This window comes from Curcuma longa, chromosome 14 (genome assembly GCF_044706935.1).
Source record: "Curcuma longa cultivar G26 ecotype Majalengka, Jawa Barat chromosome 14, ITB_CL_G26_1.1, whole genome shotgun sequence".
Lineage (NCBI taxonomy): Eukaryota > Viridiplantae > Streptophyta > Magnoliopsida > Zingiberales > Zingiberaceae > Curcuma > Curcuma longa.
Window position 1 is genome coordinate 5711025 of NC_133874.1, and position 17263 is coordinate 5728287.

Below are 17263 nucleotides of genomic sequence, written 5' to 3' on the forward strand. Positions count from 1 at the left end.
ATCGGACACATTGGAGTAGTTACGATTTTATAATTGCTATATATATTATAATAGCTACGATTTTATAGTTGCTATAATGCATATTTAATTTATTCAAAAATATTTACGTTATAACAGTTATAATTTCATAATTGCTACAATGTGAATTCACCCTTTAAATGTGTTATAACAATTACGATTTTGTAGTTGCTATAATTATTATTTAATCTATAAAAAATATTTATATTGTAGTTTAGTTATTACTACAACATGAATTTCATTGTGTTCATCTATCATTCACGTTGTGACATCTATAAAATTGTAACTGCTATAACGTATATTTAATTTATTTATTTAATATTCATATTGTAACTGATATAAAATTATAATTATTATAACGTACTTGATTAATTTAGAAACTATATAAAAGATTTGAATGAGAGATAATAATATTGAAAGATAATTAAATAATTATACATTAAAAGGGAGAGTGAGAATAAACACCAAATGAAAATGAAAATGGAACAATCCAGATATGCACATCTTTTGATAAGAAATAAATAAAGCATGTAGCATATGAGAGGTAGGGTTGTCAGTCGAGTCGAGTGAAATTATATATATAACCTTATGGTTAAGTTTTGTATTTCCTTATCCCTTAATTTAATATTAAAAAATTTAAGATATCTTTTATTAATTTAAATTATTTATTTTAAAAATTAAAAATTACCTTTTTATCTTTATAATAAAAAAATCTCAATCAAATAATTTTGCAACATATTACAAGTATTATAGTCGATACTCATAATTTAAAATGTATAACATAAACCATGCTCTCGTTCTAACTAATTTAAATTGTTTTATTTTAATTTTTAAAATTCTTTAGAAATGCTTTCTTTCTCTCTCTTTTAATTTTTTTATATAAAAAATATATAAATATATGCCAAAAATATTAGTGGCAAATAAATAATTGTGTAATTTGAAGAAGGGTAGATATGGAAATGTAGTTCTCCATGTTTTGGTTCTCTCCTCCCTTCCCCCTCTCTCTCAAAATTGCGGGAGGCTCTCGAGGTTTTGCTCTCCACTTGTCTGCTTCGGTTGGGCTTTGGAGATTCGCAAAGGAGCGGTCTCTGTGCCCCTTCGGTTCCTGACGGAAGTTTGAGGAGCGTTGATCGGAGATGGTGAGCATTTTGTTGGTTTTTACCTAGCCGTTTCCTTGTTGTTTGATGAACCACGAGGTGTTTGTTCTCCAGGATTGGACGAGCGATAGCGATAACGATCCGAAGGAGGAGGTCGAGTGGGAGAGCGACGAAGAGCAGGGGGCGGCCGCCCCTCTTCGTCCTCCGCTGCCGTGTGAGAGCGCGGGCCCATCTGAGGTAATCACTTCCCGTTGTGTAGAAGCTTTGCAATTGGATTTTCGGTTTTGTTCTCCAAATGAGCAAAAAAAATCGTTCTTTTTTTTTTCTTTTCTCTCCTCCCACTACAAGATTAAGTATCTCTCTGTTTTCCGCTATCGAACATCACATCAAGAAAACAAAATCAGCATTCATCGATCGAAAACCTAGGGTTTTATAGTTAAAACATTGTTTTTTAATTAAACCTAATCTTAGTGGACCCCTCCAAGGTTTTTTTTTGATATTCTAGTAATCATGGAGGTAAAATGTCTTTGCCTTATTCACTATCGGATAAATTTGAAGCACAACTTATGCATACTTAGAGGTCGACTTGTATATTATTTGTCACTATTGAGATTCTCTTATTTTCTCTCTCAGTCCTTTACCACTACACCACACTTGTGGGGGCAGGACCCATCCAAGTTGACTTGACCCTTTTGTTCTACTATTGATTTGTTGATGGTATTTGTATGGCAGAATTGGTGAATATGAGCAATATTTTACTTGGAATGCAAGGGCATTTTCAACTTGATAAAATGAGAGAAACTAAATTGAGATTGTATGGACATGATCAAAGATGACTATTGGATTAGACTTGTTGAATCATTGTAGCTGAAGGCACAAGGGTAGAGGAAGATCAAAGAAAATTCTAATGTAATAAAAAGTGATTGAACGGATTTGAACATTACTAGTGATATAGCTTATAATAAAGTTCAATGGTAGGATAAGATCCATCTAGCCTGCCCCAAATAGTTGGGATGGACTGGCTTGATGATGATGATGATGATGATGATGATGACGACGATGATGGTGGTGGTGGTGGTGAACATACATGGTTTGTCTTAGGTTGCATAACCTATAAATTTTATTTTCATTATTTTTTCCCCTCAATGCTCTAACCTATGTTACTTGGATTCATCTACAAGTATCTAACATGATATCAGTTCCAAGTGTCCACATCTATCAACTTAACCTATTTAATAATTTTTAAATGAATAAACTAATACATGAGATAATTAATCTATTAATATAACTTAAGTTAATTGATTAACTTAATAGATTGACATAATTAATATGACTTAAGTTAATAAATTAATCTATTTAAAAATTTTGTAATATAATATGATTTAACTTCTAAGATGTATCTATAAGTAAATTCTTATTACCCCAATCCACTCTCACTCCATGTTATTCGATGTGAACTTTATCCTTTTCCCTACTCATGAAACACCATCCTCTCTTCGAGATGACGCTTGCAATGCTTCCCTTCCCAAGTGATGCACTCGTGATGTCAACATGGGATGATCTAGAATATATCACTAAAGTATAAAGTTTGGATGGTTGAAATGGGTCCTGTGGACTTTGACATTAGTTATCATACCATAGGGACTAGAGTTGTGGTCAGAGTGGTGATCTATTTGAAGCATGACATATGAAAAATTAATACTATAAGGATGAGAATGTTATGCTAGATGTGTGGTTAGTAGACAAGAAGATACTAATATCTGAGAGCAATTAGATGTAATGTCAATGAGTGAAAAAATGAGAGAAAACAAATTAAGATAGTGTTAACATGTTTAAAGGCGACCTATATATTTTATAGTTAAAACTCAAAAGAGTCGAGTCAATTAGAATGGGAGGCGTAAGGGATGTAAAAGGAGACAAAGCAAACTGTAGTTAATATAAAAAAATGATTTTCATTGATTTGAATATTATCAGTGATATAGCCTTGTATGTAACTTATTTAATGAATAAGATATATTTAATTGACCCCTAATATTAGGGGCACGAACATGATCTACTGATTATCAGTAGCTATTGCGATGATGTCAAGCCATAAATCGAGTTAGAATTAGATGAGACATGCTCCAAAGTCTATTAAATAAATCAGGCTTAGACTTTGTATTTAGATCATGAGCATCCAAATTACCTTTTGAAAAAGTAGTTATTTTTCAGCGTGTTATGTAGAATTTTCAAGAATATGAGTATAGGTTGGTTCCTTCCAAATAATTGAATATTTTAGGGTAGTCGGTCATTTGATCAAATTTGACATGGTGCTTGAGTAGGAGTCTTCAGCCCTCGGGGCATGGTTGAGTTGGTTACTACAGGGCAGACTTGCTGAAGTGGACAAGGGTTGAATCTCGGCGAAGCCGAGGCAATACCCTCCTCCGTAGTGGCCAACTGCAGCTTTCCGATTTACCTCCACACAGATGGTCGTGGGGCTGACTGTGTGGGGCTGTTGGGGTGACGGATTCCACATTTTGCTGAAATTGACTAGGAGTCTTCATCTTCAAATTTTACTCGTCAACAACTAAAAATATGCATCTCCAAACTGATTAAAGTCATTCCAGGTGTAGTAATTGAGCCAATGCAAACAAGTTCATTTGCTCACATGTGACAGAGTGTTAAGAATTTAGAGCTGTAGATTGGACTATTTCTTAAGTTATCATGATAACCAGTAATTCTTTAAGTTAAGCAAGAACCATTATAAAATGATAGCTTTCAAGAAAACAAGTGTTTTACTTGATAGGAGTTCATCAACATGCATAGTGGACATTTTTGGGATTGAAATAAATTTAAAGCTGGTTATGAACTTGTTGAATTGGTTTTGGACATATCTTTGTGATTTTATTTGTATGTGAATGGTTAACTGACTTCTATTATTCTAAGGTTTGTGAGGCAGGTTCTTCTCGTCCTCAATTGGTCTCTCATTTTATGGGAATGGGTTTTTCTGAAGATTTGGTGTTGAAAGCCATCAAGGAAAATGGTCAGTCTTTTGTCTTCATATTACAACAATGGATGTTTTATCTGACCAGATTGATTATGTAAAGGTGAAGAAGATTCTGAAGCTGTTTTAGAAACACTCCTTACATACACGGTAAGTAAATTTTCAGCTGAGCTGAAATATCTTTTTATACAACCTTTTCATTTTGGATAAACTATTTTTCATAGTAAGAAGTGAAACACTTTGTTTAACAGGCTTTAGAAAAATCTCCCCCAAAACAAAGTCAAAATCAAGATAATTGGTCTTCGGCAAGTGAAGACGATAACTTGGATGAAGATGTAGCTGATGGAAGTGACTTCGAAGACGAGGTAATCATCTTTGTTGTCCTTTCTGATCTAAGATAGCTGCAGTATGCATTTCATTATTGTTTTTGGTATGCATCATGCTTATGTAACAATCTATTTGTTTTTTATTGGAAAATTGAATATTGTATGAAAAAATTCTTATCAATATATTTAATTCATGTTGTCTCACTGTTTGTTGGATCTGAATCACTTTACAGGATTTCACAGATATTTTTGCAGAAGATAAGAAATTGTTGACTTTAGTGGAGATGGGCTTTTCCACTAATGAGGCATCTGCAGCTATTAGCAGATGTGGTATTGTATCTAATCAATTCCTTTAGTAACACTATATATCATGTGGACTTGTTAATCTTTATTATCTACATTATATTGTTGGTGAAATTCATTCTTAAATCTCCTGTCTGAGGTGAAACTTATTTTCACGGATATGTATCAATATGCTATCTTTTTCTATGTGCAAATGTTGTGAAGTTGTGTTTATAAAATAACGAGTTGTTAATCATAGTTTTAGTTACATTAAGCTTTCTAAAATGTCACGAGCCTCATATTTTCCTCCTTCATGGTTTAGGTGTCATTTCGTATTGTACTTGATCTTTTCTTCTCATGCAAGAATACAATAACAACAATAACCAAATCTTATCCCACTTGGTGGGGTCAGCTATATGGATCCTCCTATCTCATTGGGGTCTATCCTTTATTATATTATCATTTATATTTAAATATATTTTATCTTGTTTTATTGTTACTAACTAAGTTTGTTTTGGTATTTATTTCCTTGTTTGATGTGTATATTTGTCATAGTTTCACATCATTTAATTGGAGCATTTATTGATCATCTAAGTACATGTTCGTACCATCTTAAATGTGTCTCTCAGAGTTTTTCTTCAATAAGTGCAATTCCGATTTTCTTTCTAATATTTTTATTTTCGATCCTGTCCATCCTTGTATGCCCGTACATCCACCATGACATCCTCAGCTTTACAACTTTCATCTTCTGTTCATGTGATTGAGTCATAGTTCAACATTCAGCTCCATATAATATGGCAGGTCTAACCGTCATTTTGTAAAATTTTTCTTTAAGTTTTAGAGGTACTTAACGGTCACACAGACTCTTGATGCTTTTCTCTGTTTCAACCATCCTATTTGTATTCTATATAAGATTTTTTTTTAATCCTTCCATCCTTTTGCAAAAATAATTGTAAGTAGTTAAAACTCTTAGTAATAGATAATTCGTCATTTCTTATCTTAACAATTGTCTCATTACGTCTAATATTACTAAATTTAAATTTCATATATTCTGTCTTTACTCTACTAAATCTAAAACGGTTCACTTCTAGTATTTTCCGTCAAGATCCGAGTTTAACATTTTCTTCTTCACATGTTTCATATACCAAAACAATATCATTTGCAAATAACATATATCAAGATACCGTATCTTGGATGTGTCTAATGAATTTGTCCATGATTAGTATAAAAAGTTAGGGATTTAGTGTTGATTCTTAATGTAATCCTATTTTTATGAGAAATGCTTCAGTTAATTCATTTGAAATCTTCACTCTTGTCATTATATCCTCATACATGTCCGTAATTAGTTCAATATGCGTTACGCTAACACCTCTTTTTTATAGAATTGTCCATGTAATTTTCCTTGGGAATCTATCATAAACTTTTTTTAGGTCAAGGAATATCATGTGTAAGTCTTGCTTTTATTCACGAAACTTTTCAATTAGTTGTTGAGAAGATGTATACCTTCTATTGTTGATCTTTTAGACATAAATCTAAATTGATTTTCGGTCATCGTGGTCTCCTTTAATTTTTTTTCTATTATTCTTTCCAAAATTTTATGGTATAATTCATTAGTTTAATACCTCTATAGTTTACACAATTTTATACATCTCCTTTATTTTTATATAAGAGAACTAGAGTACTTACTCTCCATCGATTAGATATTTTTTTAATTTTAAATATCAAGTTGAATAACTTTGTAAGTCATTCAATACTTTATTTTTCTAGATGCTTTCATATCTCTATCGGAATATCATCTGGTTCAACTATTTTTTATTTTGGCATCCCATTTAAAGTTTGTTCTACTTCTGAAATTTGAATTCTATGAAAAAAATTTAAATTTCTATTTTATTAGATCTATTTAAATTATCTAAGTTAAGTTGGTCACCTAAACCTTCATTAAAAAGTTGTTGAAAATATTTTTCCATTGCTCTTTTATTTGCTTATCATTTACTAGTACTCTATTGTATTTATTTTTAATACATCTTATTTTAATAAGATCTCTTATTTTTTTTCTCCCTCGCTTTAGCTACTGTATATTTTTTAAATTTTCCTTGTTTTACAAGTATATAATACCTTATAGATTGTTCGTTTTTCTTTTACTTTGCTTTCTCATTCCATCACTAAGATTCTTTACTTGGTGGTGCATTTCTTTTGACTCACCAAGTACACTCTTGCTATTATTTTTAACTTTGATATCATCTTATCCCATGTCGTATTCGAGTCATCGTATATTTTTCTTACTACTTGTACTCCTATCCTCTTCATAAATATATTTTGGTTCTCATCTTTTAACTTCCACTGCTTAATTTTAAGAGTCGTGTATATTTTTTTTCTATTGATATTATGCTTAAGGAAGGGGAGCTTTGTCGCAATAGTAAAGTTGCTGTAGTGTGACTTTGAGGCCTCGAGTTCGAGTCTCGAAAATAATCTTTTGCAAAATAAGGTAAGACTGCGTATAATAGCTCATTCTCTGGGATCTCGCATTGATGAGAGTTTCTTGCACTGGGCTGCTCTTTATTGATATTATGCTTGAGACATATATCCAATATTACTGATCTTAGATGACCTTGTAATCTTTATAAATTTTTCTATCCTTTTTTCTAACCATAAGAAAGTCAATTTGTATTATATTATTTTCACTTTTGAATGTGATCAAGTGTTTTTCTCTTTTCTTAAAAAACGCATTAGCTAGCTAGTATAAAGTTATATGCTATCACAAAATCCATTTTTTGGTACCCTAGTACGTCAAAATGCGGTATCCTTTTGAAGGATCGAATATGGAATTGCATACTGCTTTAGCCACATCATGCATGAGCCTCTCACTTTGCAACCTAATTTTCAGAGAGCATATTTAGGCGAGATGAACCACGCTTTGTCCACCTAGTGCAATTAGCAATTAATTTTTTTAGTCTCTTCAATTTTTTTTTTTGATTCTCCCAATGTTTGCCACTCACACCAGGTCCAGATGCTTCTATTTTGGAGTTAGCGGATTCTATACATGCTGCTGAGGTAGCACATGAGTTTGACCGTCGTTTAAGACAATCGACTTATACCAATAATGAGGTGATTCCCTTGCTTGAATTTTGAAATCTTTTCCATGTAAGTTTGATATTGTTTGGTAACCACCTTTTTAATAGCGTGAAAGATATGGCTACTCAAGTGGTAAGAAAAGGAAATTTGCAGAAGGAAATACAAACAAAAGAAAACGCTCACCGACGGAAAATGATTCTTCATTCTCTACTTCAATGTTTGGTACACCGATGGTTGGTTTTGGTGTTCCAGGTCAACCAATGCCTAGATTATCTACTAGAAAGTTACCTGAGTCAGCAGCTGGTCCACCTTATTTTTATTATGAAAATGTTGCCTTGGCACCTAAGGGTGTTTGGGACACTATTTCGCGATTCTTATATGATATTGAGCCAGAATTTGTTGATTCCAAATTCTTTTGTGCTGCTGCTAGAAAAAGGGCCTATGTCCACAACCTTCCAATCGACAACAGATTTCCTCTACTCCCAATCCCTCCTAAGACAATTTTTGAAGCTTTTCCAGTAACCAGAAAGTGGTGGCCTTCCTGGGACCCCAGAACTCAGTTCAACTGCTTGCAGACTTGCATTGCAAGTGCTAAATTAACTGAGAGAGTTAGAAGAGCACTTGAAACTTGTGATGATATACCACCCAAAAGTGTTCAGCAGTTTATTCTGAATGAATGTCGGAAATGGAACTTAGTTTGGGTTGGACATAATAAAGTGGCTCCACTAGAACCTGATGAAATCGAACAGCTTCTAGGATTTCCCAAGGATCACACAAGAGGGGGTGGTATCAGTAGAACTGAAAGATATAGATCTCTTGGGAATTCCTTCCAGGTAGATACTGTTGGTTATCATTTGTCTGTATTGAAGGATATGTTTCCCCATGGCATAACTGTTCTATCTTTGTTTACTGGTATTGGCGGAGCTGAAGTTGCTCTCCACCGTTTGGGGATACACCTAAAAACAGTTGTCTCAGTTGAAATTTCAGAATTAAATAGAAACATTCTCAAGAGTTGGTGGGAACAGACTAACCAAACAGGGACTCTGATTGAGCTTGCTGATGTCCAACAACTGAATGGTGACAAGCTTGAGCATTTGATTTCCACTTTTGGTGGTTTTGATCTGGTGGTGGGTGGCAGTCCATGCAACAATCTTGCTGGGAGCAACCGTCATCATCGGGATGGGCTGGAGGGTACACATTCTGCTCTTTTTTATGATTACTTTCGCATCTTGGACCTAGTTAGATGTATAATGGGTAAGAACGTCTGATTCTCTGACAAGTATTCTTCTATGACTCATTCAATGGCATTGCAAAATCCTCTGTAGCTTGGATTTCTCTAATCTTCGTTTGTTCATTTTTGGGATGTTAGATATCTATGCTTAGCAACCATTTTTTTATCAAGAGAGCAACTAAGAGACAAGTTCTTTCTTTTCTTTTCTTTTATTTTTCTCCTTAAGCAATGGAGGAATTCTGAATTGTTGAACAATTCTTGGTCATCTAATAACATTTTTTGTTGAAATTTCATGTTCGTATTATATTTCATATGTTGTTCATGGTTGTAATATATTTCATGCTCTTTTCTTTTCATATTCATCCATAGTGACTAGCGAATTTTATTGTCATTTTTGTCAATTAATGTGCGTATTTTTCATGATCTCACATTGCTTAGTTGGGACATATATTGGTCACTTAAATACATGTTCATATCATTTTAAATGTATCTTTTAGAGTTTTTCCTTAATAGACACAATCATAATTTTCAAAATTTAATATGTTCATATCATTTAAATGCGTTTCTTACAGTTTTTCCTTAATAGGCACAATCACAACTTTCAAAAAATTTTATTACTTCAAAAATTTTAGCTACACTGTTCAGTTTATTTAGAGATCAAGCAAACCCAACCAATTTTCTGCAAAAGGTGAAATCCGCCACCCTAGCGGTCCCACACGGTCGGCCCCACGACCATCTATGAGGAGGTAAATCGAGAAACTGCAGTTGGTCACGACGGAGAAGGGTATTGCTCGGCTTTGCCGAGATTTGAACCCTTGCCCTCTTCTATAAGGCTGTTCCGTCGTAACCAACTCAGCTATGTCCCGGGGGCAAAAGCAAACCCAACCAAGCAATGTATGGATGTTGCTTCATATTACTTATTTGTTCAACATGTTTCTGTTGTTTTTTGTAATGATATTGGTTCTGTACTGAAAGCATTTTCCTTATGATATGCCCTAATATTTCTTTTTATTGTTTTTGAAAAAAGAGAACTGGATTAAGAGACTCTTGTCGTAATAGTATCATATGTCTTTATATGACTAGTTCAACAAAATGATGCTGCCCCATGTAGCTTCTGCGTCAACCATACAAAAACATAATTGTAAAACTAACACAATTTAATGGAAAGGAGGTTTTTGTAGAAAGAAGGCTCAAACACAGCTATAGCTTGTGTTTGTGATCCAATGTTGCCTCGTGATGCAGGATCGGTAATCATAATTCTTGATGTCAGCTTCAATCCTCTTTATCAGAAATTATGAACTTTTCCAACTAATTGCAACCCTTTAAATCCACCTGCTACAGTCCACAAGCAATTGGTGGGTGGTGTAAAATAATATGGAATCTTATTTTATTACAAGAAATAAATCCCTATTTATACACGAATATAGGGACCTATTCTAGGAGAATTATTCTAAAAAATATTTAAAAAAAGAATATTTATCCCTAAATATTCTAACACTCCCCCTCAAGTTGAAGAATATAAATCATATGTACCCAGCTTGTTACATATGTAGTCAATTCGAGGACCTCTCAGTGACTTGGTGAATATATCTGCTAGTTGATCCTTGAGTTAACAAAACTAGTAGATATTTCACCAGATATGACTTTTTCTCTGACAAAGTGACAGTCGACTTCAATATGCTTTGTCCTCTCATGAAAAACTGGATTCGAGGCGATATGCATGGCGGCTTGGTTGTCACATATAAGTGACATTTGTGTAACCTCTCCAAATCTTAGCTCTTGAAGCAACTGTTTGAGCCATATAAGCTCTTGACTGGCTATGACCATAGCTCGATATTCTGCCTCTGCACTGGATCTTGCCACAACATTCTGCTTTTTGCTTTTCCAAGAAATAAGGTTATCTCCGACAAATATACAAAATCCAGAAGTAGATTTCCTATCAATGGGAGATCCTGCCCAATCTGCATCAGAATAGCCTACGACTCGAGTATGTCCTTTGTCTTCGTACAAAAGACCCTTTCCTGGAGCGCCTTCTGATATATCGGATAATGCGTGTCACAACATCCCAATGTTCCTTGCATGGAGAGTTGAGAAACTGACTTACTACACTTACTGCAAATGAGATATCCGGACGAGTAACAGTAAGGTAGCTTAGTCTCCCTACTAATCGTCTGTATCGTTCAGGATCTGGAAGAGGCTCCCCCTGATTTGGCATGAGCTTGACATTAGGATCCATAGGGGTGTCAACTGTCTTTGAGTTTAACATGTCTGTTTCTTCTAGAATATCCATTGCATACTTCCTTTGGGATATGATAATCCCATCTTTGGACTGTGCTACTTCTATCCCCAAAAAATATTTGAGTTTGCCGAGATCTTTTGTCTGAAAATGTTTGAAAAGATGCTGTTTCACCTGTGAAATCCCGAGATGATCACTACCTGTGATAACAATATCATCAACATAAACTACTAAGTAGATGCAACCAGTAGATGAGTGACGATAAAAGACAGAATGGTCAGCCTCACTCTGAGTCATGCCAAACTGTTGAATTACAGTACTAAATCTACCGAACCATGCTCTGGGAGACTGCTTGAGGCCATATAAAGATTTTCGCAGGCGACATACAAGACCAGAAGACTCCCCCTGAGCAACAAAACACGGAGGTTGCTCCATGTAGACTTCCTCGAGCAGGTCACCATGTAAGAAAGCATTTTTGATGTCCAACTGATAAAGAGGCCAATGTCGAATTGCAGCAATGGACAGGAATAAGCGCACAGAGGACATCTTGGCAACAGGAGAAAAAGTGTCCCCATAATCCAATCCGAAGATCTGAGTATATCCTTTAGCAACGAGGCGAGCCTTAAGCCGGTCAACCTTTTCGTCTGGACCAACCTTCACTGTATATACCCATCGACAACCGACAACTGACTTCCCTGGCGGTAGAGGAACGAGGTCCCAAGTCCCACTGCTCTGTAAGACACACATTTCATCGAGCATAGTCTGTTTCCATCCTGGATGGGCAAAGGCATCACCTGCAGTCTTCGGAAGAGAAACAGACGACAAGGAGGAAAGACAAGCAAAATAGGAAGGAGAAACACGATGATAACTCAAAGAAACATAATGAGGAGAAGGATTACGAGTGGAACGCATACCTTTCCGAAGTGCAATGGGAATATCAGACTCAGGAGATGGGACCGGAGGACGAGGTGAAAGACTTGGCTCCAAAGATGTGTCCATGGCAGTGTCAGTGGTGGGCGGCGGCAAAGCAGGACGAGGACGACGCTGATAAACCTGCAATGGAGGAGATGTCTCCGGAGGTGACAGAGACTCCTCCGGAGGATAAAAGATAGCCATTGGTGCAGGCGTAGAAGGAGAAAACTCGGACGGAGATCCATTAGGCCCAAAAAATGGAACTGAATCAAAGAACGTGACATCAGCAGAGATGAAGTACCGACGGAGAGTAGGGGAATAACACTTGTACCCTTTCTGAGACCGTGGGTACCCAAGGAAGACACATTTATGAGACCGGGGAGAGAGTTTGTCAATGCCAGGATCGAGAGCATGAGCAAAACATATAGAACCAAAGACCTTAGGTGGTAAAGGATGAAGAGACTGATGAGGATAAAGAACATGATGAGGTATTTGACCTTGTAGAGTGGAGGAAGGCATGCGATTGATGAGATAGCACGCAGTAAGTACAACGTCACCCCAAAACTGAAGAGGAACATGAGAATGGAGAAGAAGAGTCCGGGTGGTCTCAAGAAGATGACGATTCTTGCGTTCAGCAACTCCATTCTGTTGAGGGGTATGAGGACAAGACGTCCGATGCAACACACCATGAGATGCCAAGAAGGTCTGAAATGGAGTAGATAGATACTCACGTGCATTATCACTCTGTAAGGTTCGAAGAGAAATACCAAATTGAGTTTTAATTTCATAGAAAAAAGATTGAAAAAGAGAAAACAACTCCGAACGATCCTTCATCAGATATAACCAAGTACAACGGAAAAAATCGTCTATAAAGGTAACAAAATATCGTGACCCCAATGTAGAAGAAACACGACTCGGACCCCAAACATCGGAATGAACCAAAGCAAAAGGTGACGTAGCCCGACTCACAGTGCGAGGAGAAAAAGAACTACGAACATGCTTTCCTAATTGACATGACTCACAAGACAAAGATTCTAAGTGAGAAAGACCAGGATGCAATTGTTTCAACTTATCAAGACCAGGATGTCCCAACTGAGCATGAATAAGAAGGGGAGATGCCGCCGCCGAACCAACAAGAGAGGACTGTTGAAGCCGATATAGGCCATGAGACTCACATCCGAAGCCAATCATCCTCCCCGTACTCCGGTCCTGTAAGGAAATAGAAGATTTAGTAAACGAGATGACACAATCAAGAGATCGAGTAAGCTGACTAATTGATAATAAATTAAAAGGAGCACCGGGAACATAAAGAACATTATGGATAGAAAGAGACGGAGAAGGATGAACAATACCAACACCCTGGGACTGAGTTTGAGAACCATTTGCCATGGTGACAAAGGGTAAATAACCAGAAGTAGAGAGAGAAGAAAAAAGAGATTTATTACCAGTGATATGATCGGTGGCCCCGGAATCAAGAACCCAAGGACTCGAAGAGTGAGATATGCCAGCAAAGGAATTACCAGTGAGTGCAACGGCAGCAGGGGAATCAGAAGTCTTTCGATCCTCATACCATTTCAGAAAGTCGTCATAGGAAGGCGGTGGGGTCGGATCTGGTGGCAACTGTGAAGTGGAAGCTGAAGGAGCAACAGAACTCTGGACGATCTGTGCAGCACGGGGAGGTCGACCATGTAGACTCCAACATTTATCAATTGTGTGTCCTGGTCGGTGGCAATGATCACACCAAGGGCGTCCTTTGCCACCCTTACGAGGTGGAGGTCTGTTGTTGTTTCGAGAGACCAAAGCTGATGAGTCAACAGAAATGGAAGGAGGCACCGTCAAGACTTTGGCAGGGACACGAAGGAGAGTCGCCCAGGTACTGTCCATGGTAGCCTCTGTGGGGCTACCCAGGATCTGATCACGAACATGAGAATAATCTGTGGGCAAACCATATAAAGCCAGAGACATAAAAAATTTCTTCCGATTTTCAAGCTCTGCAACAGGAGTGGCCGCAGGTGGAAGCAGTTCATTGAAGTCACAAAGAAGGCTAGACACTGAACCCAGATAAGTTGACATAGAATCCTTAATCTGATGGGCACTGAGAATGGTCATGAGATCTTCACAAACTTGATAGAGTCGCCGAGAGGTATTTGTAAAGAGTTGTTGAGCCTGTGTCCAAACAGCTTTGCAGGTCTTGTGAGTGCGGAAGACGCCCCTAAGAGATGGATGGATGGTGGCTCGGATAATACAACACAACTGAGTATCAACTTTTTTCCATAGAGGACGATCGACAACTTGAATATCCTCTTCGGTTTGGGTGAGATGTGTCTCATAACCCTGTCCAACAAGCCAAAGTTCAATGTGAGAGCTCCAAGAGGAATAATTCTTACCATCTAATAGCTCGGAAGAGAGCGGTGCAGTGATGTGGTTGGTAAAAATTGAGATATCCGACTTCGGAGTGCTGGAGGCAGCCATGCAGAGACACTGGTGAGGAATCACACAGAAATAGCAGAAGGTGGCAGCGGACAGTAGGATGAGACTACCAGCCTTGGCTTCTTCCCTTTCTCACGCGTCGAACAGAAGAAGCTCCGGGATCTCGTCGCGGAGGCTCTGGTCTTCGAAGAAGAGCGATCCGGACTTCCTCGTCGTGTTCGGTTTAGAGACTCACGCGAGGAAGGCGTGTGGCAGCGACGAACAGAGAGAAGGAAGAGGATTGTGGCTAGGGTTTGGCGGATAAACCTAAACCTAATCTCGCTCTGATACCATGTAAAATAATATGGAATCTTGTTTTATTACAAGAAATAAGCCCCTATTTATACACGAATATAGGGACCTATTTTAGGAGAATTATTCTAGGAAAAGAATATTTATCTCTAAAAGAATATTTATCCCTAAATATTCTAACAAAGTTCATGGTAATTTTCCATTTACTTTCTGAAGTTGACGCCACCGGACACATGACAAGGCCTGATTATGACTTTTGATACTAATATCCTGTCCTAACTCTGTAGGTCTAATCATTTGTCCCTGCCAACCAAGTGCATTTTTTTTCTTCAATATTCCCATTTTTATGCCAGAGTTTTTCCTTAATTTATCAATGGCTGAAATGAACCATTCTGAGAGTGAATATACACTTGCTGGGTATACTACGAGGTGACTTAAAACAATATTGATTAGTGTAACTCTGCCACCAATTGAGAGATATTTTCTTTTCCATGTAAATAGCTTTATACTCATTCTGCAACAATAGAGTTCCCAATACTCCTTGGGCCTTCTGATATCCAATTCAAAAACCAAATAACTAATAGGAAGGTCCATTACTTTGCAGGCAGAGATTTGCTAAACCTTTTTCTTTTTCCTGAGCTTTACCAACAGAAGAGATGGATGATTTTGTCTGATTCATATTAAGACCACTGAAATGTGAGAAAAGCCCTAGATAATGTTTAGGTTCCTGATTTCCATCTATCGCTAATATGAGTGTGTCATCAGCATAGCACTCTCTTGTGTTTTGAACCAACCCATTGATATACCATTCAGGATGAAGGACTGCAGTGAGAGTGGACCTGTGGAGACAAGAGCCTGGGGTATTGTTGACCAGAACCTCAATATGGCCTATGGAGACAAATTTTTCCCTACTTTTCAACCATCTAGATGAAAAAGCAAGTAGTTTTATAACAGTAAATAGGTTTTCCAATTAATTTTCTGAGGGCCTTAAACTTGCTTTAGTAAGAATGGCCTCTTCGTTATGATGGTGAAACCAGTTAATTATTTCTGCAGCACACGTGGAACTATCTTTTCCCTCCTCTTCCTGAAAAACAAATTGGTATTTTGATGATTAAGTGGTTGAATGGCCTTTGAAGTCTTTTTGCTAATACACTCAATATGAGTTTGATCATGATGTTCTCCATTGCAATCTGCCCGGAGCTGCAGATCTGGTGGCATTTTCTGTCTTTGGTTTCCATGTGATATCGGCATAATTTAGTCTTTCGGTCCACAGCCTTCTCTCATAGAATTGCTGGAGCATCTTTTCCACATCCTGTTTGATAATATCTCAGTAGCTACACAAAAAATCCATGTTTAAGCCCTGTGGAGTTGGGGATTTTAACTTCCCAAGATCCTTTACTTCCACCTCAATATCCTCAGTACTGAAATGTAGATCAAACACTGTAACTCCAAATTCTCCTAAGCATTTCATCTTTTTGAGAATAACATATTTTCTGTAAGTTCTTTATAAAATTTGGTGAATTCCTGGATGATCTCATCCTTTTCAGTTATTTTCGTTGAATTTCTGCATAGGATGGTGATTTCCAGTCTCCTATCTGGAGCAATATTTTGAAAGAAGTGTTCTCATCACCCTCCCTTTATTCACCTTATCTTTGATCTCTATAACCAGTGCACTTATTTATTCAAAATTCTATCAAGATCTTTTTTAATGCTTCAAGCTTTTTATATTTCTCTTCCTTTGATCTCTTAGATAATCCGACTTATGAAGGGTATTAATCTCATCATTCCGTACCTGCTTTTCACCCTCCTTCCATCTTTCATTTGCTTGTCCCATTTTTTCAGAGCTGCATTTTCATTTGGTGCTGAAATCTGTCAATTGCCTTACTGTATCTTACCAAGTATATGATGAACCTGCACATGGGAGTTCCTTAATGTCAAGTTTGGAAATCCAATCATTGAATAATCTGAATGCTTTTGTGCTACTAAATTTGACCTTTTACTATTTCTGAGAGTAGCATTGAAGTCCACCCCCCCCCCCCCCCCCCCCCCCCCCCCCCCCCCCCACGCAACAATCCACAGTTCCTCGTATATATAACTGATCGTTAAAAAGTTCACGATCAGAGCACCAATCACAGGTCTATATGTGGCTGATTGTGATTGAATCATTCCTAGCAATTCTAGTGAAGCAGCCTGTTTGTACAAATTTTCTCACTTCCACTCAATTTTGCTTCCACACATCAAGCCAAATCCATCCCTCTAGAAAAGCCTACTTCTAACTCCAGTCGTTTATACAACAACAATAACAATTAAGTCTTATCCCATTAGATGAGGTCGGCTATATGGATCCTACGTCATTGGACTCTTCCTCTATTATATCATCATTTA

The 17263-nt window shown here is 36.9% G+C and overlaps 1 protein-coding gene across 1 annotated transcript in view; it reads left to right on the forward strand.

Moving 5' to 3' along the window:
* Positions 1–1045: 1045 nt before the first annotated feature.
* Positions 1046–17263, forward strand: part of LOC141845458 (DNA (cytosine-5)-methyltransferase DRM2-like) — a 29849-nt gene continuing 13631 nt past the window's right edge. The window contains exons 1-8 of the mRNA XM_074733508.1: positions 1046–1157; positions 1230–1352; positions 4041–4137; positions 4202–4248; positions 4350–4463; positions 4658–4754; positions 7708–7811; positions 7886–8969. Coding sequence (XP_074589609.1) covers positions 1155–1157; positions 1230–1352; positions 4041–4137; positions 4202–4248; positions 4350–4463; positions 4658–4754; positions 7708–7811; positions 7886–8969 — 1669 coding nt within the window. The 5' untranslated portion in view covers positions 1046–1154. The remainder of the gene's footprint in view (positions 1158–1229; positions 1353–4040; positions 4138–4201; positions 4249–4349; positions 4464–4657; positions 4755–7707; positions 7812–7885; positions 8970–17263) is intronic.